This window comes from Callionymus lyra, chromosome 6 (assembly GCF_982586985.1).
Source record: "Callionymus lyra chromosome 6, fCalLyr1.hap1.1, whole genome shotgun sequence".
In the NCBI taxonomy this organism is placed as follows: Eukaryota; Metazoa; Chordata; class Actinopteri; order Syngnathiformes; family Callionymidae; genus Callionymus; species Callionymus lyra.
The window spans coordinates 13,661,841-13,687,584 of record NC_141823.1 but is presented as its reverse complement, the minus strand read 5'-3'; the positions used below and the strand labels follow the sequence as shown (position 1 = coordinate 13,687,584).

At 38.3% G+C, this 25,744-nt stretch overlaps 2 protein-coding genes across 6 annotated transcripts in view; one reads left to right on the top strand and one right to left on the bottom strand.

Moving 5' to 3' along the window:
* sox6 (SRY-box transcription factor 6) overlaps nt 1-25,744 on the top strand; it is a 158,892-nt gene that overhangs the window by 66,191 nt on the left and 66,957 nt on the right. For all 5 annotated transcript variants that reach the window (XM_087793752.1, XM_087793751.1, XM_087793749.1 and 2 more), the window contains 2 exons: nt 8,586-8,675; nt 22,258-22,430. In XM_087793752.1, the coding sequence (XP_087649878.1) occupies nt 8,586-8,675; nt 22,258-22,430 (263 nt within the window). The remainder of the gene's footprint in view (nt 1-8,585; nt 8,676-22,257; nt 22,431-25,744) is intronic.
* The window catches only part of alx4a (ALX homeobox 4a), a 314,532-nt gene that overhangs the window by 245,705 nt on the left and 43,083 nt on the right, over nt 1-25,744 (bottom strand). The gene's annotated exons all lie outside the window — the stretch shown is intronic.

The window sequence follows — 25,744 nt, the reverse complement described above, 5'->3', positions numbered from 1 at the left end:
GTTCCTGTAGGCTTAGCCCGAACATGGCCTCGGCCTGTACAGTTATGATTATTGACATATCGGGTCTGGCATAATTCACGTTTATGTGCATTGTCTGGAAGCACACTCAAGTGTTCTCAATGTCATTCCGGCTGAAGTACGACCGGGCAGTCTACGAGCGAGGGCCGCAATGAATTGATCATTGCTCACTGCTCACTTTAATAATTCAAGCCTGATTGCCACAGAGTGCCGCAGTAAAATGGATTGGGAGAGGTCACATGCTGCTCAGCTCAGGAGGTGACGCCTCATGGGGATGGTTAATTCATATATGCTTGATAGACATGTGTCCTATTTAAAGAGGTCAGGGTGCTGCGTATGTATACGCTTCGGCAAAATGGCCAGGTCACAGCGGCGGGATTAACACGCCGGCCGATGCAGTTAAAGGGAAGAAGAGGAGGAGGAGGAGGAGGAGGAAGTTCCCTGAAGCAGGTTTACGTGCCTGGAAACATCGGCTTGTTTGAGTTGTGTCTGCTACTGTGGCGGCGGAAACACTCAAGATGAATGACAGGATGAAACACTGGTTTGAAGAAAGATATCTTTGCATTTCAATTGTGTTTTATGATTGTCTTTACCTTTCACGTACGACATTTAAGTCCACGATTCCCGTAAACTCTTTATCATTCACATTTTTCTGATGAAGATTTAAACAAAAAAGATGTAATCTTAAGAAATTAATATTTTAATTTAACATATATTTATGACAAAGTTGTATATTTGTAATAACAATTAAAACATTTTCCTTACAATTTTATTTATGTATATATTTTTTTTATTCATTTTAACGTACAACATTATAAACTGTTTATTTTGATGAATTATTTTACTTTTTTTCAGAATTCATTTTTCCTCAAAGGAATTAAAGAAACTTGATCATATTCTGTTTTATTTAGATTAAAATAAAGATTATACATTATCTAGCTATGTTACTTTTTTCTGATGAAGATTCAAAAGTAGATAAAGAAATTAATATTTGCATTTAACATATATTTATGATGATGGTCTTGCTATTGGTGCAAAGTTTACCATTTGAATAGTGATTAAAACATTTTTCTGTTGACATTTTACATCCGTCCTGCACTCTTACAATTTTATTTTCCTTTTTAAACACATTAATTACATAATTTTAGGACCTTTTACCTTCTTTTTTTGTCCTTTTTGGGAGTATTTATTTTCCTAGAATGATTTTTGAAGTAAATTTAAGAAATACACTATAGAACATTATCATTTATTGTATATAAGTTGAAATAATAATTGTAAAATAATCTTTTTGTGACTCAGAAATATAATTGTTTGCCCCTGTGTTACATTCAAGTCCACAAATCTCCTAAACTCTAAATATTTTTCTGTTTTTTTTCCTCTGAAGACGATTTACTGATCATTAAAACCAAATGTTTGCTCTGGCTCAGTCCAAATGCTTTTATAGAAACCCGAGATGTTCACCAAGTGGAATAATGACGAGTTGTCGGTTGTGGCACTCGGCGGCGTGCAGGTGCAACACAATACACTGGAGAAGTTGAACCTCTTTTATTGATACATGCCAGTGCACGTAATTGCACGTTAAAAAGCCTAAACAGCACCAAAAAACTTCTCCGCAGACGGCAAAGGTTATTAAAAATTTGGAAAACGGGGAAAAGGTAATTGCCTGAAAATGAGCGACAACAGTGTGTACTTTGCCTCCAGCTCTCTCTTTAGCACTTGCATTGTGCAGCATCACCCGGGTGTGTAACCTATTGCGTCTCCCGTGCAATTAGTGCCCTTTTTGTCCTCACTTCAATAACACCATGATTATGGAGACTCCAGGAGTATTTGCGGCATCTAACAGCTGTTGTCTGAGGGACTACCGGCTGGATGACAAAAACATGTTTTCTCTCTGCATCTCACTCCCGAGCCAGCCTCTTGTAATTATTATGTTTTATTTGCCGCCGTGATGGGGTCTTGTTTTTAGTGTGTTTGTGATTAGGATATTCAAAGACTTCTTGGAGTGTGTCACAGTCATTTTCCTTTTTTTTTTTTCTCTTCCTCATCAATCTTGACTTTTGATTTGTTTCCCCGAGCGCCGGAGAGTGGATGAGAAATTAGACATCGGCTCGTTTTTCTGAATAAGTATGAGGTTATGATGGGTGTCTTACCTTAATATACTTTTAACTGGATGATGATTCAGATTCTTAAAAAAAAAAAAAAACCTTGGTAAACAAGAGCTGTTACGAAGTTTGCGTTTTCATTTGTTCATTTAAAACATTGGTAATTACAGGCATAATTCAAAGGAAAATGCGTATTTTATTTATTTTTATGAGCAGTTTTCTTCATTCTAAAGGAGTGAGAGCACTTTACTTCAACATTTCAATTTAATTATTCCGATTGAAAAGTGGTTTGCTCAGTTAAAAAAGAAAATAACTTCGGACTAAGTTTTACATGCAGCTCACTCAAAGTTTTAGAGAACACCTAGCCTTCCTTTAAGTTCGTAGGAGGCGTTTTCCCCACACATTGAATATGACTTATTACAACATATAATTATAATGTAGTTTAATTTATAACTTATAATTTTTTTTTATACTTTTGATGCAATTTTGAGACAAATGTGATACATTTAAGTGGATACAGTTCATGTTAATATAATCTTGATTCCTTCTTGACTTTGTTTTCATGCATTATTTTGACATTCGGTGATAAAATTAAAATAATATTTTATTGAAGGGAAACTAGTTAAGTGCCTTTTTATGGGTAATATCACCCAACACGTCTTTTGGGTCATTTCACCCAACATGGCTTTTGGAAGTTGGCAAGTTTGGAAGTAAATTCCAAAAGATGGTTGAACGATAAAAGTCCCTCATATATGAAATGGTTGGACTAATGGCAAGGGACTTAAACACAGGATTAAATCTTCTCATTAAAAGGACCAAACTAAAGGTTCCGTCAAACTAACCGATCAAGGATAAATCACGTGAAATTAAATGTATGTTGATGTTGAGTTCAATACACACTAAATATACAGTTCTATCCGCACAACATCATCAGTTGTATTTCAATAGATTCTCTTCATAGATGAGAAACGGTTCATATTCCATCGACTCATTTTATGAACACAATGGAAGTGTCTTCAGAAGTTCACTCCGCGTTTAACGAGCTATTGTGATAAAACCTTTTTATTATCCGCCGTTCATTTTCATAGATTCAGATAAAAGGCAGAGGTTCATAGATCTTCCTGATGCTGATTGTTTAACTGACTATAGACGACCAGAAGAAATGGTAAATGCGTTAAAACAATATTTCATACGCACAAAGTCATCTAACCCCGTTACTTTGGTTCATGGCTCACCGCATTGATTCTGGAACGTGAATTCAGGAGGAGGAAATTATTTATATGGTCAGTGTCAGTTGATCATTGATTTGCTCATTAAATGTTTCCCCTTGAGGCTGAGACAATTGAAATACAGGGCGAGAGCCGGAGTAAGTAAGTGGATGTTTGCCAAGATCATCGAGCGTCGCCTTCGCCGGACGACCACGAAACTTTGGCTTGAAAGAAATTTGAGGTTTTTCAACACTTTTAGGATGAAAAACATTTAAAAAATAACGGTTTATTTACTTGTTTATGTTGTCAAAAGAGTCGTCGGTGAGCCCTCCTGACACCAGACATTTGTGGTCTAATGGTTTTTAACACAACAAGCGCTCGAACCCGAGGATCATCTTTCTCCCGGGAGGCTCGGAAACAGAGAGAAGCTCAGAATGCGGTGGAAGACCGTCGGAACAATTTCACTGTTGACAACAGCGTGTAATAAAACACCTGCCTCTGCGTGTTGAAACACAACGTTTTTGTGCTTTTGAAGCCGCGAAGCAGTTGTTGAAAAACACGGTGGTATGTTTGGTGAATCCATTCAACTTCTGCGTTCATTCTGAAAGTCAGAACATGATTGAAATTCCTAATTTTTCATTTTAAATCGAAGATAATTCAGATAATAAAATCAATTAAAACGTGGTTAACTCAATAAGAACTTCAGATTTGTTTTTTGTTGTGACGAAATGTGACTTTTACTTTTTAAATGAAGCTAACTGACAAAATATCTAGATGGATGGATGGATGGATGGATGGATGGATGGATGGATGGATGGATGGATGGATGGATGGATGGATGGATGGATGGATGGATGGATGGATGGATGGATGGATGGATGGATGGATGGATGGATGGATGGATGGATGGATGGATGGATGGACAGATGGACAGATGGACAGATGGATAGATAGATACCCTTTATTGATCCCTCTAGAGATCTCCTATGGTAAATTTTTTTTATAAAACAAGAACAAGAACCAAGTGCAAAAAAAGAACAAAAAGAAAAAATTACCAAAATCCAAGTATAAACAACATAGATTCAAGAAAAGCATACAAATACTAACATGGAATAGAAACATATTTTCACTCTACTCCTGCCCCCAAACTCAGAATTAAACACTCTAATAGCACAAGGAATGAATGAGTCCCTGAGTCTATTAGTGTCGCATCATGGGAAGAGCATTTGCGCTCCATCTGCTTCTCTGCTCACTGCTGACAGTGTTCAGAGGACGACTGTCATCAGGATCTCCAGCGACATTCTTCGCCACTCGTGGTATTAAACATGGCTTAACGCGAACATATAATTATAATCTTGTTTAATTTAGAATTTGCAAAAAAAAACAAAACACACATTGGGAAAGTGTTCAGGAAACCCTTCCAGAGTCTCAGCCCAAGAGAGGAGACAATAAGATCCCGGCAGGCTCGGCAATCCAATAACGTTCCCGTCTGAATGGCAACACGTCTTTGGACGCACACTCCAGTAGTTTTGTTTTGTGTATTGCTATCTGCGCAAAGCTGCACAGTGGACCCGGTCCGTGCCAGACGGAGGGTCCAGGGGGAACCGGGTGGAATCATCGGGGCTGGAGGAAGTTGGTCCGGGTCCAGTGGGGCAGATCTGGGCCTGGTGACAAGCCAAGCCGTCTAGTGCAGCAACGCTGGGAAAATGTAAATAAGAGCCTGATAAGGGCTATTGTTTTCATTCCATTCTCATCCCCGCTGAATGCTCGGCTCCCCAGCCACAGAGCATGTTATCTCGAAAGGGGGAGGAAAAGAAAATGGAAGCGGGGGGGGGGTACAAGAGATTTAAGAGCCCCCCCTAAGGAAAATAAAAATAAACTCACTGGACTCATCTCTTGTTCTTGGTCGATTCCCCCCAGTATGTGATGTCCTACTTAAAAGAGGACAACAAACTTGAGTCCGACAAACTTCACAAGTTCATCAAATATCTCCTCGAGATGATCGTCCGCCGACAGGCGAACAATAATATTTGCACTTCTCTTAAAAGTTGATGTATGTCTCGTGAAGCTTTTTCAAATTCCTCTTGAACTATGCGGCTTGAAAGAAGCCAGACATCAGACTCATTAACTTTTTTTTTTTCTTCTCAAACATGCCTCTGCTTTCTGCCGTCGCTCTCTCCGTCTGAGAGTTATTTGAGCGGCTGATCCCGGTCATTATTTACCATTTACAGAGAGAACAGTGGCGTTTTCCAGCTGTGGTCGCTCCGGTAGGAAAACTTGGCAGGTAGAGTCGGAGTGAGCGGAGGGATGGAGAAGCGAGGGAGTGGCAGCTTTTCCTGGGAGGAAGGTGGAAGGAAGAGGGGAGGACTGGAGTAGAATGGAAGCTGGCACCGCATTATCTACAACAGTCCTTAATGATCGAGTGCCGGAGCAACATCTGTGTTTGTTCTGAAACGTCTGTTAGCAAACGTGCTAATATGGACCCCTGAGTCTGTTAGCATACGTACTAATTTAGATTGCAGAGGTCTGTTAGCATACACGCTAATATAGATCCCTGAGTCTGTTAGCATACGTACTAATATAGATCCCTAAGTCTGTTAGCATACGTACTAATATAGATCACTGAGTCTGTTAGCACACATGCTAAAATGGATTACTGAGTCTGATGGCATAAGTGCTAATATAGATCGCAGAGGTCTGTTAGCACACATGCTAATATAGATTGCTGACTCTGACGGCATATGTGCTCATATAGATCACTGAGTCTGTTAGCATACGTACTAATGTAGACCCCTGAGTCTGCTAGCACATATGCTAATATAGACCCCTGAGTCTGTTAGCACATGTGCTAATATAGATTACTGAGTCTGATGGCATATGTGCTAATATAGACCCCTGAGTCTGTTAGCATACGTACTAATATCGATCGCTGAGTCTGTTAGCACACATGCTAATATATATTACTGAGTCTGACGGCATATGTGCTAATATAGATCACTGAATCTGTTAGCATACATACTAATATAGATCCCTGAGTCTGTTAGCACACATGCTAATATAGACCCCTGAGTCTGTTAGCACATGTGCTAATATAGATCACTGAGTCTGATGGCATATGTGCTAATATAGATCACTGAATCTGATTGCATACATGCTAATATAGATCACTGAGTCTGATAGCATACATGCTAATATAGATCACTGAGTCTGTTAGCATATGTACTAATATAGATCCCTGAGTCTGATAGCATACATGCTAATAAAGACCCCTGAGTCTGTTAACATACGTACTAATATAGATCACTGAGCCTGTTAGCATATATGCTAGTATAGATATCTGAGTCAGAGCTAAACACTTTTGCAGGGATCTCACCTTGACCAGAGGCATGTTTACTCCCCTGGTCTTGGTTTCACACAGGAAGTTAACACACCAAAACAACACATTTCTTTTTCCCTATCCCTTTTTTTGTTGGGGGGCCGGGGTCAAGGGTGCCAACTGTGCGCTTGAGATTGGAAAGTCAATAAAGCAAAAGTAATGTTATAATGACCGTGAGCTTGAAGATGTCCTGTCGACCTCCATCACTCCGAGAGGAAGTGGACAATCAAACAAAATGGACACTCTGCTTGATCTTTCTTAAACAAGACCACAACATCTTGTGCCCCCCCCGCCCCACCACCACTGCCGCCCACGGTTCCTCCCCAGTCCGTCTAAAGTTTGGTTGTTTTTTTTTTTGAACAGTGTTTGGTTTGTTGAATAGATCCAAACATGTGAAGGACGGCCACGATGAAACGTTTCCTTGTGTGTATTCAAAACTGCCATCTGTAAACATTGTCCAGGATAATAATAGGAGCGAGGTCACAATGTTCCTGTCGCTTTATTATCAACCCATTTGTATACAGCGCCGTCTCAAGTGTTGTGTTTGCATTAAATGAGCAGTCTTCCATTTGAAATAACATCCCGTTCAATACACATTTATTGTTATTTCCATTTTGATTTTACGGCACAATTTTACAGCCTTTTATTTTAATTTAATTTGGAAAAACCTTCATTTAAGTGGATAATAGATGATAGTAAACCATCATACATTGGATTAATCCGGAAAGTTTAATATTTATTTTTAAATTAACAACATTTGCTTGAACTTGGAAACTCAACAATGCATTTCAGGTTCCATCCTTTATTAACGACATTCTTAGTTAAGGTGACTTGAACAGCTCTAACAATGCTTTGCCGCCCAGCCAACCAGAAGTTTAATATTTATTTTTTAATTAACAACATTTTCTTGAACTTAAAAACTCAACATTGCATTTCAGGTTCCATCTCTTCTTAACAACATTCTTAGTTACGGTGACATGAACAGCTCCAATAATGCTTTGCCGCCCAGCCAACCAAAAAGCCAACTGACTATAAGTTGACATGGCAGACATATATTATAAATACAGTATTGTTGCTTCAAATCAGCCGCAGTCTGTAGAAAAGCATCATGGGAGTTTACTATTATTAAAGTTGAAATACCATTGGCAAAGAATTTGATGAAACAGTTCTATTTTAATGACTTATTTAAACTTTAAAAACACATTTTTTTATCTTATGATTGTCTTCATAAAGACCTTTACAGAAATCGATTCCCAAATGTTGGTGAATTTCAAGTCAAAACAGGAAGAAAATCTAACACGATGCTGGATATTCAAAGGAAACGGCTCCATGTAAATGTACCTCAAGGTGCTACAGTCGGGCGGCCGGTGCTTAAATGGGAACCAGTTGACCCCTGATGTCGGAGGCCCGGGTCAGTCGGGCCCAGTGTGTTCTTTATCAGCTACCCCAGCGACAGCGTGGCAGATTGCAGCCATTCCTGCTCTGATTCATTGTCCGCCGGACAAATGTTAATTGTTTTCATCATTGGCAGGCCCTACGGATGCTTGGACCTACCCAGTCTCAGTCCTTGCCTCCCAATTAATGAGTGTCTCTGCCCTTATGTTATCCCCACAATGTCTGGCTCCCGTCTCACTCCACCTCCACCTCATCTCTCACTTGTCAGACCCGCCAGCTTTAATGCCGCCGCTGTAATGCTATTAAACGAAACGCCCTATCCTCCCTCTCCCCCTGCGCCCCGACTTCCTCTCGGTGTAGAGCGAATAGTAAAAATGATTCATATGGCTTGATAATCATTCAAAGAAAAGCCATGTTCCATTAAAGGAGGAGGTCATATCGAGAAAAATTAGGCTCACCGTTTTTTTTTTTTTCTCTGTTTCACAGAGTCGACCTGCATGGAGAAGCTGCTTTCAAAGGACTGGAAAGAAAAGATGGAGAGGCTCAACACCAATGAACTTCTGGCAGAAGTGAAAGGTAGGAGACGAACTTGTACCACACAGCTTTCCCCCTCGTTCCTATCAGACATGCTTCATCGTTGCGCTGCGTATTATCACACACGGCCTTGTAAACTGAATTAAAACAAAGCCTTTGGCTGCCCTCCTCATTCATTTCTCTCTCCCCTTATCTTCCCTTTTTTCGGAATGTCTCGACCCGGGTCCAAAGAACTGTCTCCAGAACTTCTCGCCGAAATAGTTTAGCGCGTCGGTAATGTATAGCTGTTGTCTCGTGTCTATGTACCGGGGATTCAGTCGAGTTGCCACAATTGATGAGCTAAAAAATAAATAAAAGAGCAGTTTGGGTTTTCGTCCAAAAAAGAGCGGAATGTCTGACGCGGTGAACGCCCTGGGAAGCGCAAATCAGTACTCCCCCAAAATGTGTGTTTACGACAGGGTGAAGGTGAGCCCGGGGGTGGGCAGGGCCGCTCCTTCAGTTCTTAGCACTGACTGTTACTGCGAGCAGGAGTGTTTATACAGCGCAGGGAAGCACAATACCAGCTGGCTGATAACACTGAGCTGTCACCGGTTCTGCACAACCTCCGTCATGAACCGAGGAATGAACAATGTCAGACCGGACGAAGATGTGCGGCGCCGGAAAATGAAAGACCCCTTCTTAAATAAAACAGTAAACCTGGAGTAAAATATAAGAGAGCTTGTTATCTATTCATGTACATACATTTTTTTTTTATTTTACTGTTCAAGGACCAAAAAAAACATCACTTCCCAAAACATGGACGGCTCAGTTGGAAGATGTTATTCATCACTTTAATTTATTTCGTTCAAGAGCTAAAATAAAATGAAATTAATATTTGAAACTATAATAATAAAGAGCAATATACTCATAAATACCTAATACTTAGTTGCAGCAGCTTTTTTAAAAAAACACCAAACAATGAAAACTATTTTTGCTAAATTAAATAAAATAATAACAAATAAATAAAACCAATACATCATTAATCTGTTAATATTGAGAGTATAGCAAATGTATATCAAATTAAAGAGGTCTGTAGACAGAAATAAAACTATATTTATGGTTCGTTTCTCATTGATAGATTCACTGATACGTTCATATTTGATTGATTTATTAATTGAAGGAGTAAATATATAGAGCATGAGGAGAAAAACATAAGGAAGAAAAAACCTGGTAGTACTCCGACACTATTACTGTATAATTAAGTGAAAAATATGAAATAAGTTTCTTAATATCGAGACAATCTCTGATAACTTCTTTCAGAGGGTTCACTCGATGGGAGAACCAAAACCTTTTAATCATTCGAAGCCTCTTAAAAAAAATACACTTTTAAGATTTAGATGAAAAAAAAAATCAAAAAAAGATACCGACTGACAATTACTGCTGGATTCCTTTTCAGCGCTCAAGGCCACTTCTGAAACACCTGTTTGAAGAAATCATATTTCTAACATTTCTTTCTTTCTACATCAATTATTAGATATATTTTTTTTAATCCGTAAGCGTGAAAATCAACCGCCGACATCAAGCATCCGCCGAAAAAAAACAAACCTGAGGTTTTGAATTACATCCGACTTGTGTTCCCCTCTCACCGGTGGGAAAAGGGAACCGGGTCGCGGCGCCCATATTATATTCATGGGCAATAACCTTAATGAACCGTGGGATAAATTATCGCTTGATTCATGGCACCTCGGCGGCGTGACACTGTAGATCAAAGTAAAAATGTTAAACATGATTTAGCCTTCAGGAAGCCGGCCCCCGTTCAATTACAAGCAGGGCGTTTTCCGGGTCTGACGAGTGTAAACCAAAGGTTACATGTTGTCTGTAAACAGGTAGGCAGTGAGATAATAAACAGTGTGCCCTCTGTCTGCCACTGAGTTATTGAGACGGTCTATACGCCGATATAAATGTGTCTTCTATCGCAGTCGCAGCCTTAGATTTTTTAATTAGATTGCGATTTCATTTGACTGTAGACATTTCAAAGAGGGTCCACACACACACACACACACACACACACACACACACACACACACACCTCCTTACAAATCTCTCTCTCTCAGCGTTTGAAGTCTGCCAGATGTAAATACAGGCAATTAAAAAAAAAAAAAAGCCCAGGGTTGAAGACGCACAAGGTCTGCGTAATTAACACACAAACAAAGGTAGTGAGCAGAAAACACCTCACCATTACACTCTAAAGTGGAACCATAAAGCAGAGGATTTTCTAATGGTGGAAGGGTCGGAATAAAGCGGCGCGAACGGTGTGGCCTTGTGGCCCAGGATGACTACAGTAGTACACACCGAAAAAAAACGTACAAAAACGGGAAACTGGACCCAAGATATCGAACAGCTCCACCAAGCCCACACTTAATTTATCGCAATATTTCGATTCCTTTCTCAGAATGGGAGTTCTAGCTCCTTTACCTTCAAAATATTAGTGGAGTCAGATGGTATTTCTTAACTTAACCAAAATGTATTGGTTCATCCCTGATACCATTACAAAGATTTCCTGAAAACTTTAGTAGAATCTGTATTTTGACAAACTCAGAGAAGCAAACTAATAAATAAATAAATGTATTCAAGGCGTCAATAAATGTACGTTAAAGATACAGTATTTCCAGAGTAACGATAGCTATCCGATAATGGTGCCAAATCAGTACTTTTTTATTTGATTTGAAACCAAAATATGTCCAAACATCAGCTTTAATAGCGGCTAAAGTAGACTGTATCCTCTCGTCCTTAGTCATCTGAGGAATATCATTGTTCCTTTAGCTACCGAGAGCGTACTGAATGCTGCCATCTAGCGACAAGAAGTTTAATTGCAACACAACGATGAACAAACACTGAACATTTGCGGGTGAAATTTCAATAAAAAAAATTGTCAGTGCTTAAATGTAGCCAAAAGTAGTGCCTGACGAATAAACACGATTTTCTTTTCATATATTTTCTATCAATATTATTTTGTCAACCGTTAAAGAATAAGTGAAGGTTCTGTCAGTATAATTCAGGGACTAAACTTTGTCAGGCGAGCTCTGATGTTGTTAGTCACTGATGACTTTATTTCTAAATAGATATTCAATGTTGAAAAATAAGGGAAACTGCAAAATGTCTCTAATCCTAAAACTCTTTAAATGTTAAGGAAAAGTTGCAGACGAAGATTCATTGAAAAGTTGTACAAATGTAATATATTTTAACCAATTTAAACACATATTTTCAACATAAAAACAAGGTAGAAATTAGGTTCTACATAAGGAATAAAAATGCAACTCAAGACTAATAAATATATTACAATAATAACGATAATAGATTCACAAAGACCTCAAGATATCCAGATAAATACCAGCGAAGGTTGTCTCGTTACCTCCGGCTCCCACTTTCCCAACGTCCACTCATATTTTCAACTCGGGACACAAAAGAAAAAAAAGACATTCCTTTCCGTACAGTTGTGTCCCGACATGCCGTGAAATACTTTGTAAGTCTGCACATGCCGACGATAAACAAACACAACAGGACAATAGTATCAAACACATCAGCAATTTGCTCTTCAAGACGTGCAAACAGTTCAACGGTAATTACAGTGTATTGTCACACGCGTGTGTGTGTGTGTGTGTGTGTCTGTGTGTGTGTGTGTGTGTGTGTGTGTGTTCTCCAATAAAAGGTTGAGCGTGAGGGAAAGCGCAGTAATCCAGCAGGTGGTCTGCTTTAACACGGCAGCGTCACAAAGGTTTAAGGATTTCAAAATCTCCAAGTGCCTTTTCTTGTGCGTCGGCAGGTATTAGTATCAACAGTAGTGCCGTTGGAGGGGGAGCATTAGAGAGGGATTTCTTTTCACTCCTCGATTCCTGGGCAAACTGTTTGTTTTCATACCTGAGCTCAGCTGTCAATCTGCAGGAACGATGGGGAGCCAGATGAAATCTCTAAAACAAAAACCACAGAGCGAGCGAGAGAAGGTGCGCTGGAAGGGTTCCAAACCACGGAATAGTAGTAGATAATTCCGAGACGGCGGTTGAAGGAGGCGGAGGAAAGTGAAGAGAAAACATGTGAAAGACATCAATTTATTGAAAAAAAACAAATGGATCAAGAAGAAATCATCGCTTTCAAAGCCTGATAACGATTCATTGATCATGACACGACCAGTTTTTATGCTTTCCAAGTAGACAGATTGATAAAATGTTGCGTTCCAGACTCTCAGATTCAAGTTAAGATATGAAGAAATGTGTGTTTTTCTTGAAATTTTTTTTATTTTTTTATATCTTGTCCATAAGGACTACAGATAAGCCAATACAGTCCCTTATATCATGAACGATTTCTAATAGAGAAGTGAAATATTGTGTAGTAGCTTCAAACCATGGAATAGTAGTAGATAATTCCAAGACGGCGGTTGAAGGAGGCGGAGGAAAGTGAAGAGAAAACATGTGAAAGACATCAATTTATCGAAAAAAACACATGGATCAAGAAGAAATCATCGCTTTCAAAGCCTGATAACGATTCATTGATCACGAAGCGACCAGTTTTTATGCTTTCCAAGTAGACAGATTGATAAAATGTTGCGTTCCAGACTCTCAGATTTAGGTTAAGATTTTAAAAATTTAAACTTTTCCATCAGGACAACATTAAAGCCAATACAGTCACTTAGGTACTATTAACCACGGAATAGTAGTAGATAATTCGAAGACAGTGGTTGAAGGAGGCAGAGAAAACATTATAAAGAAATGAATTAATTGAAAAAATAGATAGATCAATAAAAAATAAAGCCTGATAACGATTCATGGATGACATAAGTGACCATTTTTACGCTTTCCAAGTACACAAATTGATAAAATGTTGCGTTTAATACTATCAGATTTAAGCAAAAACATTAAAAAATGAATTAAACTTGTCAATACAATCAATTATATCATGAAGGATTTCTTCTAAAAACAGAAGTGACTTCTTGTAAAGTTAAAAAAAAACTGACCCGACACACTGCCGTGCCAGATAATGTTGCTCTGTGTGTCGACTCAAAGAAGCGATTTAAGTTTCCACGCTCTCAACCTCTTTCTGTGAGAAAATAACGGCGCAATATGCTTTAAGTCATGCAGAAAAATCTGTTAGCGAATAGGAACACAAGCTGCATTGATTCTCTTGGAATTTGAATAAAAAAAAAAAGGTACTAAGGCAGGAGAAGAAAAAAAGCTTAACATTGTACATTGCTGTTGAAACGGCAGCTTGAAATCTGAAGCGAGAAAATTGGGGCCATTGCACAGTCACAATCAATTTTAGAATGGTGTCCACATGACAGTGGTCCGGGCGCACACAGGCGCTCCTGTGGCAGCAAGATAAGTGGAAGCTGTTTAGGGGGAGAACACAGGGCAGGGCGCGCTGGCAGCTGAGACCAATCTCGGGGTGACTCTACCTGTGCAGCCCCTGGATTTTGGGAAATGAAACTCGGGCTCGTCCGTCAGACTCATCACACGTCAGCAGTTAAGCTCAGTGTGAATGTGTTTTTTTTCTGTAAATAGTTCTGAACGCGATTCTGGACGACAATACGATAAATTGGGGATTTTTCATCCGGCAGAGAAGCAGCAAGTTTGGTAACATGCTTGCACAACCATTTTCTTTTCTACTGTCGCTAAATCAAGGTTTATTTGACTGTAAACTCACTTGAAAGACAATAAAATAAATAAATTAAACTAACTAATTTTCTATGGGTAACATAGATGTTCTAATATAATTGTATTTTTACAATTTAAAAAAAATGAAAATATCAGCATTCTAAGGAATGTATACACTATAAAGTTATTTTAAATATATATTTTTTTTATTTTCTATTGAGAACATAGGCTTTCTATTATCTTTTATCATTTAAAAAAAAGGAAAATAACAGCGAACTATGCAATAGAAAAATACAGATTTGTTTTTAAATATTCAATTTATAGATTTTCTAGTAATAATATAGATTTTCTAAATTCTTTTTTTCTCATTTTTAAAAAGTTAAATAACCGCTCACTAAGCAATTTAAAAAAATATATATATTTCTAAAAAAATATTATATTAATAGATCTTTTATTGAGAATATAGATTTACTTGTATCTTCTTTGTTTTATAAAAAGTTAGAAAACAGCGCACTTAGCAATACAAAAAAACAAACATATTTTTTAAATATATTCTATTTACACATTTTCTCGTGTAAAATAACATAGCAATATAAATAATATCATTTTTATTTTATATATTTATTCATAACCAGTTAATTTCTTAATAATAAACTTGTTTGAGTTCTTTCTTCTTATTATTGTAAATATATATATATATATATTTGTTAAAGTATACCATTTTGTCATATTTTTTTTCCATAGCTCCATTTATTTATTGAAGTTTTCTTATCATACTGAGCCTCTTTTATTCAGCTGTTTCTCTCTCTGGCTCTGCAGTAATTGTATTACATAATGTGGCCCTTTAGGGACAAATTTTAGCAAAACCAAATGAACACGTTCCTTTTATTTGCTTCGTATCAAGACCTCTTGTCACGAAAAAGAACGCGATACATTTCTTGTCAGGTTCAGAGCTTCAATTGAATCATAAATGCTCCAATGAATGAAAGTGCCACCCCCGCGACCCTTTAATTCCTTCATAAATACCTACATAAATTCCTTCTAGTTGAGGTGAAAAAAAAAGAAAAAAGCCTCAGTTAGCATTTTGGCGTACAACACTCGAGTCGCCTGTTTGGCCTGTGCACTCAGGTGAAATATGAGCCACAGTAAATCATTATTCCTCAGGCAACGTTTGCCAGATGAATGTAGCCGAGTGTTAGACTGTGTGTTTTTCTCCTCTAATGAATTGAGGAATTTAGCTTGTGGCTCTGGAACTATGAGACGGATTGTGCGCGAATTAATATGCAGAGGAATTCTATTGAGCCGCGTCAATATTCCGACCCTTATTTTACTATTGATTTTCTTCTACTTCTTTTTTTTATTTTTTTTTTTATTTGACAAATTAAAGCGTTTCAATTTGCCGATGAAAAGATTCAGTCGTCATTTGTGATAATAACATCTGAATTTGCCTCCGTGAGTCGAACCCTTTTTTTTTTTGCCGGCGACCTGCGGAATCCTGATTGAAAGACGGATCCATGAAATAAAAGCTCGGTGAAAGCAAGAAGAAAAAAAAAGATAACGTCAAAGTCTTAATTCCTCCTACAAGGACTTGGAGACATTTAGCTCTGGTACCTTCGCTGACTTGAACATTTTCGTAGAAAAGCTAGACCTTGAAAACAGTTGTACGTATTTTTTCCACTTCAAAGGAAACAGACTCATTATCGGAGAGAGATTCAATAGAAAGTGCTACAATCTCTGGTGACATTCATCGCGATGATGATGATGGTGCCAGGAGGAAATATTTAGCAAATTGTGCCGCAAGCGTTAATCTCACGGAGCAGGGCGGGATATGACTATTGTCTTAGAATAAGGAAGATAAATCGAAAAATCAGGTTTATATTAAGTGATTAAAAAAAAAAAATTCAACTTTAAGATGAAAAAATAACAATCAATGCAAGTAAAAACAAAATAAAAAAACAAATTATAACTTTAATTAATTAATCGCGATTAATCGCATCAATCGACACGCTTAATCACCCTGACAAGCACAAGAAGACTGACAAAATTAAAAAAGATGTAGCAAAAATGCAAGAGAAACAGTTAAATAGTGATGTGATAGTGAAAATGTGCAATAAAACAAACTAAAACAGATCACAAATGTATTTTATTAATCGCGATTATTTGCATCATGACACTCTTAATCAAGGGAGATCACCCGGACAGGCACTTGTAGATCAGCACAAATAAAAAATGATATTAAAAATAAGCAACATAAACGGTATGGATTAAAAATGTGATTCATTCAATAAAAGAACACAAATTAATCGTGACTTCAATTAATTAATCGCAATTATTTTAATCAATAGCCACTCTTAATGGAGGGAAATCAACCTTAACACTCAAGCATAAGAAGAACACACAAAAAAAAATGGTATTACAAGAAAGAAACGGAAACAGTAGGTAAATATCAAAAACATGATTAATGCAACAAAAGTAAAAAAGATTGTAATTAATTAATTGCGATTATTTGGATCAATAGCCACTCTCAATCAAGGGAAATCACAACCGACAACTCAAGCACAAATATAACAACACTCATAAATATATTTCATTATTTCATATTTCATATATTACATTTAAAAAAGATGGTAATTAATAAATCGCGATTAATCGCACCGATGGACACTCTTAATCAAGGGAAATCACCCGACAACTCAAGCACAAGGTGCACAAAACAAATACAAGCGAATTCAAAAATAGACAGAAACAGTTGGTAAAGATTAAAACAGATTAATCGCGATTAATCGCATTGATTGGCACTCTTGAACAAGGGAAATCTCCCCGACAACTCAAGCACAAAAAAAAACAAAAAAACAAATACAAATATTTCACAAAAAAACAACAGAAACAGTAGCTTAAGATAAAAAATGTTATCAATGCAACAAAAAACTACATATAAAAAAAGATTGTGATTAATAAATCGCGATTAATCGCATCGATGGAAACTCTTAATCAAGGGAGAACTCAGACACAAGAAGAACAAGACAAATAGAGGCGACCTTGAAAATAGACAGAAACAGTAGTTAAAAATTAAAACAGATTAATCGCGATTAATCGCATCAATTGACACTCCTAGTCAAGGGAAATCTAACTTCATGGTAAACATATTCATCCATAGACTAGTCCTCTAAAAACATACTATTGTACCTTAACTTCAATCTGAATCCAGAGACTTTATCACGTTGCAGCAGCTTTTTTTTTATAAGATTTGAACCCAGAAGTCGAGCGACTACACATCCAGGCAGGAATCGCGAGTCGTCGCCGCCGATGGACGACACGTGCGCGTGAGTCATCGCTCGCGCTTGTTAATGGTGTTTTATTGCCGAGATTAACAGCTTTTATATCATGGCAGCGGCAGACAGCCAGGTAGAGCAGCTGTTACTCATATTGTCCTGGTTGTAAGACATGGAAGCACATTAACACCGTATTACTGCAAACAAATGTGGCCGCGCCACATGTGTTTAGTGCCGGCGAGCACACGTATGTGGAAGTATTGGACCGGGAGGAAAACGGAGAGTTGTTTTTTTGGGTTTTTTTTTTTGCACCATACCGGGACAATAAGATTCCAGTCTCGTCCAAACTCACTCCGGGTCGCTCAGCTGTCCGGACCAAAAGGAAGGAAGAGAATAGGGCGCCTTGTGATTTTCCCCCTTTTTCTGCCCTCGCCCTCCCTCGCTTTTCTTCTTCTTCTTCTTCTTTTTTCTTTTTTTTTGTGCCTGAATCTTTTATCTGTGTTATTCACCCGGGACTCTTCAAAGTAACAAGCCTCCTTCTTTTTTTTCCCCGGTACTGGACTTGGAACCCAAATTAGAGACTGCTTGATTAGAGCCGAGAGAAGGGGAGCCAAGTGAGAGGGAGATGTGGGTATTGGACAAAACAAAGTCGCACCCCTACAAAGTGCCTTTTATCCAAAGACCCCAAGGCTGAAATCCCCCCCCTCTCACCCCCCCAATCCCTCCCCAGCAACCGTGGCTCGGCTTGTGTTTCTCTTATCATTTATTTAGTCACCCGTGGATGTTCTCTGGCCTACTTTGTGACGTTTAAAAAGAGGCGGAAGATAAAAAAAAAAAAAAGGTGAAGGCTGTCTCTGAAGTTGTTGACCTGAGATGTGTTGACTGCTCACTTCCTGGTTCTGGCTCGTATTGTTTCCTCCTCCCGAGGCGAGGGATGTCGAAGCATGTCAGGTGGGATCTGGTCCGCGGACGCATCCGCGTGAGCAGAAGTGTCGGAGCTGTTAGAAGTCATGCAATATGCAGGGAACAACCTTCTTTTGTCAGAAACCGAGACCGCCAGCGAGTCCCTCTCCTGCTCCTGCACCGCCAGCCGATGAAACTTTTATCGGCTTTTTTTTTTAAAGCTGATCCATAATTTAACACGGACACACGTTTTTACACTCGACAAACTAACACAAACATGTGTGAGTGATTCTACACTTACTTGACATGAATGGCAGACGCCAGACAACAGTGAGGAGCGACTGAATGATTTTAAGGTTTTATGACAATTTAACAAAAACTTATTATGGGGTGGATTAAAGTGCTGGATCACCTACGAGTTATTCAATGAAATATGTAACTTTTCTTGTCCATTTCCTTTTTAGAAAAAGGTTTATTCATTTTATTTTCAACTTTTGCCATGTCTTGTTATTTCAATATAAAGCTAACTTACTAACTTAAAACAATATTAAATATTATAAAGAAAAGATGCTCTTTACTCTTTACTATGTTTTTGTTTGTTTTAATGCAAAGTTACATTTATTTTTAAACTAAATGGTATATGTTCTAGGTCGACAACAGTGCTATGCTATGGAGAAGCTGAGTTGACATATACAACCCTGTAACAATTTATAATATATGTTAAAGATAAGCATCTAAATTCTATTAATTTGAAAATTAATAAAAAACATATACTTTTTTACAAAGGACATTTTTCAAGTGGTGAAAAATCAAATACATTTTTGGATTATATCGGGCCTTCGGGTCACTTTGACCCAGAGATAAGACTAGGTTAATGGGGTGGTTACGTTAATATTGATAAATAACAACCAGATTACAATGTTAACATGTTATCTTTGTTTTGTTCCTTTGACATCACAGACTAAAAAAGACAAAACTCAAACCTCAAACCAATGCAGGATCCGAGGTCTGAAGCAGACAGATTCACATACAATCCGACAATTAAGTTTTCTTTTTTAATATAAACTAAATGATATATTTACCAAGTCGACAACAGTGCTATGCTACCGACAAGCTGAGTTGACAAATACAACCATGTAACAATTGATATCCTTATATATGTTAAATATAAGAATATAAATTATGTTAATTTGAAAATAAATAAAAGAAAACAACAACTTTTCAACGAAGGACATTCATGAAATGAAATTAATTGAATTGAATACATTTTTGGATTATGTCGGGCCTTTGGGTCACTCTGACCCAGGGATATTACCAGGGTAAAGGGTTGGGTTTAATATGAATCTATGTCAACTGTGTTAAGATGAAGATAAAATTAATAATTTTAAAATAAGAATAAATCCCTCGGATTGACTTTTAACATGGCTGCGAAATAAAGTCACCTTAACTTAAAGCCCCTGGTTTGTTGTGCAGGTCATTCTTCTTCTTCTCTCCACCTTCCATCCCTTAAAACTCCAGCATCGACAACAATGATTTGTTGTCACGGCGACGGCGACGCATGTTCCCGTCGAAAACCTGTCGCGAGCGTGGCCGCTGTCAAAAGGTTAACAAAATTGCTGGTGATTGTATCAATATTACAGATAAGTCATTCACAACAAGCTGAATAAGAAGTCAATTCAGGCCTTTAGAAACGGCTCGCTGGACCAATGAATGGCTGCTTTTAGCCGCTTTCTTTTTTTCTTTTTTTTTTTTTTCCGTTGGGGAGGATAAATGGAGAATCGCCGCTCTCTCTTGCATCGCTCCATTCAGGGGAGGAAGAGTAAGGCTAACCAGGGTTCACGTTTGCTCGCCAGTAAATTGCTGTGAATGGGATCTGGAGGTTGACAGTCGCTATTAAGACAAACGGCTTTCCTCATCGCGGAGATCAAATAAATCAGGTGTTTAGTCAAATTAAAATAGTTGGAGTGGAGGGGGCCCCTGGGAGCTCTCCGGGAGAAAAAAAAAAAAAAAAAAAACTCAAGACAGATGTGGACAAAAGACGAGAGGAAGACACCCAGGAAAGAATTTAGCTTCTGTTGGCCCAAGGCCAGCCGGCGCTCTCTCGGTTTCTACTTTCCTACCTCGGTTTTTTACTCTCTTTTTATTTTGTGTGTGTGTGTGTGTGTGTGTGTCTGTCGCCGATCGGCTTGTCACACACACGCACGAGTAGAGTGGGCGGTTAGTGAGTTACTGTCTAGCCTCTCGCTGGCAATTATGTTGGCGGTGTTAGTCAATGGTCGGATCACTTAGCATTGATTAGGTGGAGGGAGAGAGAGAGAGGGGGAGTGAGAGAGGGAGAGAGAAAGAGGGGGAGAGAGAGAGAGAGAGAGGGAGGGGGAGAGAGAGAGAGAGAGAGAGAGAGAGAGAAAGTCACATGTGAGGGTGGGCAGCTACGATTCTTCAGAAACAGGACCACCACCGCAGGTAGCAAGAAGACAATGAATGACAGTGTGAAAGAGAAGGAAAATCTGCTCAAATTTAGAAAGTTTTGGTTGATTTTTTGACTTTTTAAAACCACCAGTACCTGATCATTGACAAAAAGTCGTTTTTCCTACACAACCTCCACACACTGGAAGTTTGTAAAAGAATAGTTCACCCAACAGTCAAAATTTCACTTAGTTTCTACTTATGTCGACCAAGGGTTGGGATTATTTTTCAGAGTAATTTGTTCCTTTTTCTATATAGTTATAGTAAGAATAGTTTGTTCATTTTAATGTAGCGACTGGAGCTCAGTTGTCTTCGTCTTCATCCAAAAAGACACTTAAAAACATCCAAATAACTCCGTATTTCTCATCTGTAACGTAGTATTGAAGTCTCGACCAGAGGAATTATTCAGAATAAAAATGAAATAGTTATTGGTTTAAGTTTATTGAATTGTTTGAAAGTCAGTATTTTGGACTCAAACTATATTTTCTCTCACTCTGCTAACTGGTCTTCTAGATTCATCCCACGCTCTTGATATTTATACTCGTTCATGGCTGGTTCCTTTGGGTCAACGCTGTTTTGGTGTTTTAAGGTTAGGTTAGGTAGAACTTTATTGATAATCAGGAGGTCTCCTTCGGGATAATCAGGAGGTCTCCTTATTGAAGATAATTAATAAGATGAGATGATATCAGAGCCTAGTTTGTTTAGTGTGTGACGATTGTGTGGAACATTGTGTATCAGTGAACAATGAAACAACATCACATCTTGACCAATGATCTTCAGGGGAAAATAATAAAATCATGACACTATACATAAGCTATAAAACTAGTCTTTGGTCTAACTAAGGATTTTCTTCCGGCAATGATTATCCCTTAATAACGAGGTTTAAAAAAATATCTAGCATTTTATTTCCTTTCTTAAAGGGACGACAATGAAACTTCATAGTTGTTAATTGTAACTGTAGTTGCTGCAGTAGCTGCACAAACGCTAGAATCAAAAAAATATACCTTTAACGGTCAGATTTCATATAAAGCCGACTCACAGTCGGAACTCTTCCCACAGCGTCTTTGTCCAGGAACCGATAACAATTCCCTTCTTTTCCCTTCGTCTAAAAGCAACACTTTTCATTGCTGTGTGACATTAAGACTCGCGGCTGAAGTCAATGTTCTCGCTCGTTGTCCGGCTGGTTCGCCGTTGTGCGTCGCACAATAGCACACGTTCTCACCTCTATATATAGAAACTCCGTGAACCCAACGTTTCGGACAAAGACTCGCAGACATACAGTCGAAGGCCACCGAGAAGCATTCGTAAACTCTCCCAGTCGAAAAACCTTCCCCTCATGCGTTCTTCTCCGGCCTCCAGGTACTCCGGAGAGCCTGGCGGAGAAGGAGCACCAGCTCTCCACCATGATCGGTCAGCTCATCAGCCTGCGAGAGCAACTGCTGGCCGCTCACGACGAGCAGAAGAAACTGGCGGCGTCACAGATGGAGAAGCAGAGGCAGCAAATGGAGCTGGCCCGGCAGCAGCAGGAGCAGGTAACTCTCTACGATGTTTGATTCTGATGGACACGAGTGTTGGTTCTACTGTCTCGCCAGTCAAACTGACTCCTGGAATATATGTCGCTGAACATATATCTGATGTCAAACTTGTGATTTTATCATTTTCCCTCGTACTTTGCTTTGAAAGTAAATTAAATGTATTCAATTTGACATCCAAGAACAAGGGTAGCGACTTAAAATTGACCAGGGCCCGCATCATAAATCATGACTGTTGTAAGGGACCGTCAAGCCAAAATAAATGAAGAAAAATACTTACAAATATCGTAAGAAAGAAAAAAAAAGCTTGAAAGAAGGCAGTAAAGAAAGAAAAGCAATAAGAGCTAATATGACATAATGTTATTGAAAAAAACCAACAAGATTAGTTTTTGGTTATTATGTTAACGTTTCTAGTTATTTTTATTTAAAAGATGAATTCCTATGAAATTCTATGAAAGTATTATCTTTCAAACTAATAGCTGCTACATGCTAGTCTTGGTTAATTTCTTGGCTTTTTATTTTGTCTTTCATAGTCTAAAAAATGATGATTAATACATATTTTCAATAGGAAAAGGGAAAAAAAAGCGAGTGAGTAAAGTCATGAGACAATTTGTATTAAGACTTTGAAAAGTTATACAAAGAATAAACAAAGTAAAAAAAATTGGTCAGTTGTTGAAGATATGTCTGATATGTCTGGGCCAGTGGTGGTCAATTGTGTTTCCTCAGGGGCCACATTATATACTGTATGTTCTAAGGGGCCGTCAAGGCCAAAAGAAGAAAGGGAACAAATAAGTAATTTGATATTATGGGACAATGGGAATACAAGTTTCTAAATCTGATAATTTAACGTAATTTTTATTAATTCAATTTATATACGTTTTATTAAAAATTCTTACGTAAAAGCACTATGAAAAGTATAAAACAAAAACCCAAGAGGCAAACAAGAGATATTTAAACAAACATTCTTAAGACAAATTGTGTAATATTTAATTTGATTAACATTTTATTTAAAAATATCACATAAAAGCAGTACAGGAAAAATAAATATTCTAACAAAGATCTTGAGGAAATTATATGTAGCGTTGAACTAGTTAAGTATTAATGGAAACCAATTTGAACATTTCTAAATGGCCAGTTTCCTGCAGGCCGCATAGATGGAGTCAGGGGACCCAGTGTGGCCCCCGGGCCGCACCTTTTCTCAGGTTTAAAATGGAATAATCTGTATTCAAACTGCTTCGTCCTTGTTTTCGTCCACATCTGCCTACAGTTTAACGACAGCGTCGTCTAGTGATGAACAGATAATAACAACGTGTTTATTAAACATCTCTCTTCGGGAAACGAGCGTCAATAAACACATTCATACGTCGAACTGTAACTCAAACCGAAGCGCTACTAAAAAAATACCCGAGGCACGACCCTAAAACCCGCTCTTCCGTGTTTAACTTTGGAATAATGTCGCGTCACGCTCTCGCGAGTCCCGCTCGTAACTCGAGTGAACAAATGTTGGGAAAACGCGACGAGATAAACGTTAAACGTGGAAAAAGTCCTCTCTATCTTTTTATATCGACTCCTATTAGAACAAGCCGGGCATTAGATTCGCGGCACAAATCAGGCCAATGAGCCATATTGTACAAATCAGCAAATTAGCAGAGGCCATGAAGTGTGTTAATGTCGGAGAAGAAATAAGGACACAAACTATCCACACGGGCGACACTTTTATTATCCGCCGCCATCTTAATGGCTATGAGTCAATTATCAGCGAGGAGTTCACTCAGAGTTTTCCTCGGCTCGCGCTCAGGACCTCCTCGCGTAAATGAAGAGAAACACCACATACCTCCGAGTAATGCATCTGCCGAAAGTACACTAATAATACATTAACCGTATTGATATCTTTTTCAATCAATGCCCGCTCATTTGCAAAAACCTCGCTCGGCCCTCGCAGACATCAGATGTTTTATTATTTGATCTTATTTTAAAAAAAATGGAGCAGTATTAATGAATCGGGGGGGATGATGGGGGGATGAGGGGAGGAGAAGAAGAAGCCCGCTGAGAGCCCTGAATGTCATCAAGCCGTCAAAGATACAACACAGTAATTAACTGTTGACACTCGTGAGGAACCCGGCACAAATTAATCCTGACACATTTGCAGACGGCCGCTACCTTACAGTGAACACTTTGTAATTATATTTAAAAATGAAAATTAAATGACACTTAAAACTAGGTTGTCATGCTCCATGAATTGATAGGAGGAGGGGGACGGAGGGGGAAATGGGGGGGGTCGATGTGGACTGTCACTCAGAGCGAGAGGCGACATCTGTCACTCCCGCTCCGTCCGCATCAGTTATCTTCATCACAATCATCTCGCTCGTCTCCTGTAAATCTTTAATTCCACGTTTCCGCTAATGTGACGGAGCGCTGCACACTTCATTTCATCCGGGGTTGAAGGAATTACACTTGTGTTCGTTTCTCGGGCGCCTTATAAATATATCATCCTGCTCTACCAGGACCTGCAGCTCTTCTCTCTTTTTTTTTTAACTGACGACATCACACATCACGGAGCTTAATACGACTTGAAAGGGTCTCTTTGTTGAAAAACACAACGCAAACTAGTTCTGATGAATTTGAAACCATATTTATGACATAATGCATAAGAAATATTTCCAGAATTTAAGCTCTTTTTGTTTATTGTCGGGGGCTACAAGGGGGGCATAAGACTGGAAATTCAGATGCTGATGGTCAAATTTCAAGTTTTAAGTGAAGGCATATTAAATATATATTAGATAAGGATAATTTAAGGCCCATAATCTGCCTCAATTTACTCAGAGTTTTGGGTTATTTGTTTTTTTAAATGTATTTCCTAGTCCACCAATTCCGCGTATTTCAGCAAGTATATTTATATATAAATGGACAAGTCGTCACAATTAGGCACTTTATCTTAAAACAGTTATTTAATTGTCTTTTGATTTATTTTGACGGACAAGAAAACTCCTGAAAGAAACATCAGTTTAATAGTTGTACTAGCTACAGTAACCACGGTTGCCCCTTTTTTTTGCAAGAAAAAATGTAGATGAAAATATGCAAAGGAAATGTAATTAAAAAAAGAAAAAGATTGTCCCTTTAACATGCGTGGATGAACTTAAATAAGCGCTAATGATTGTTGAAAAATGAGGGGCTAAAAAAAGGCATTGAAGGATTTTTAAAAGGCAGTAACTTGCGTAATATTTGAGCAACAGAGCTCTGGTTTAAAACCATTATTTGAATGAGGCAAAGCAAAATAAATCCTGTTATTAACATATTAATAACATTAATAATTG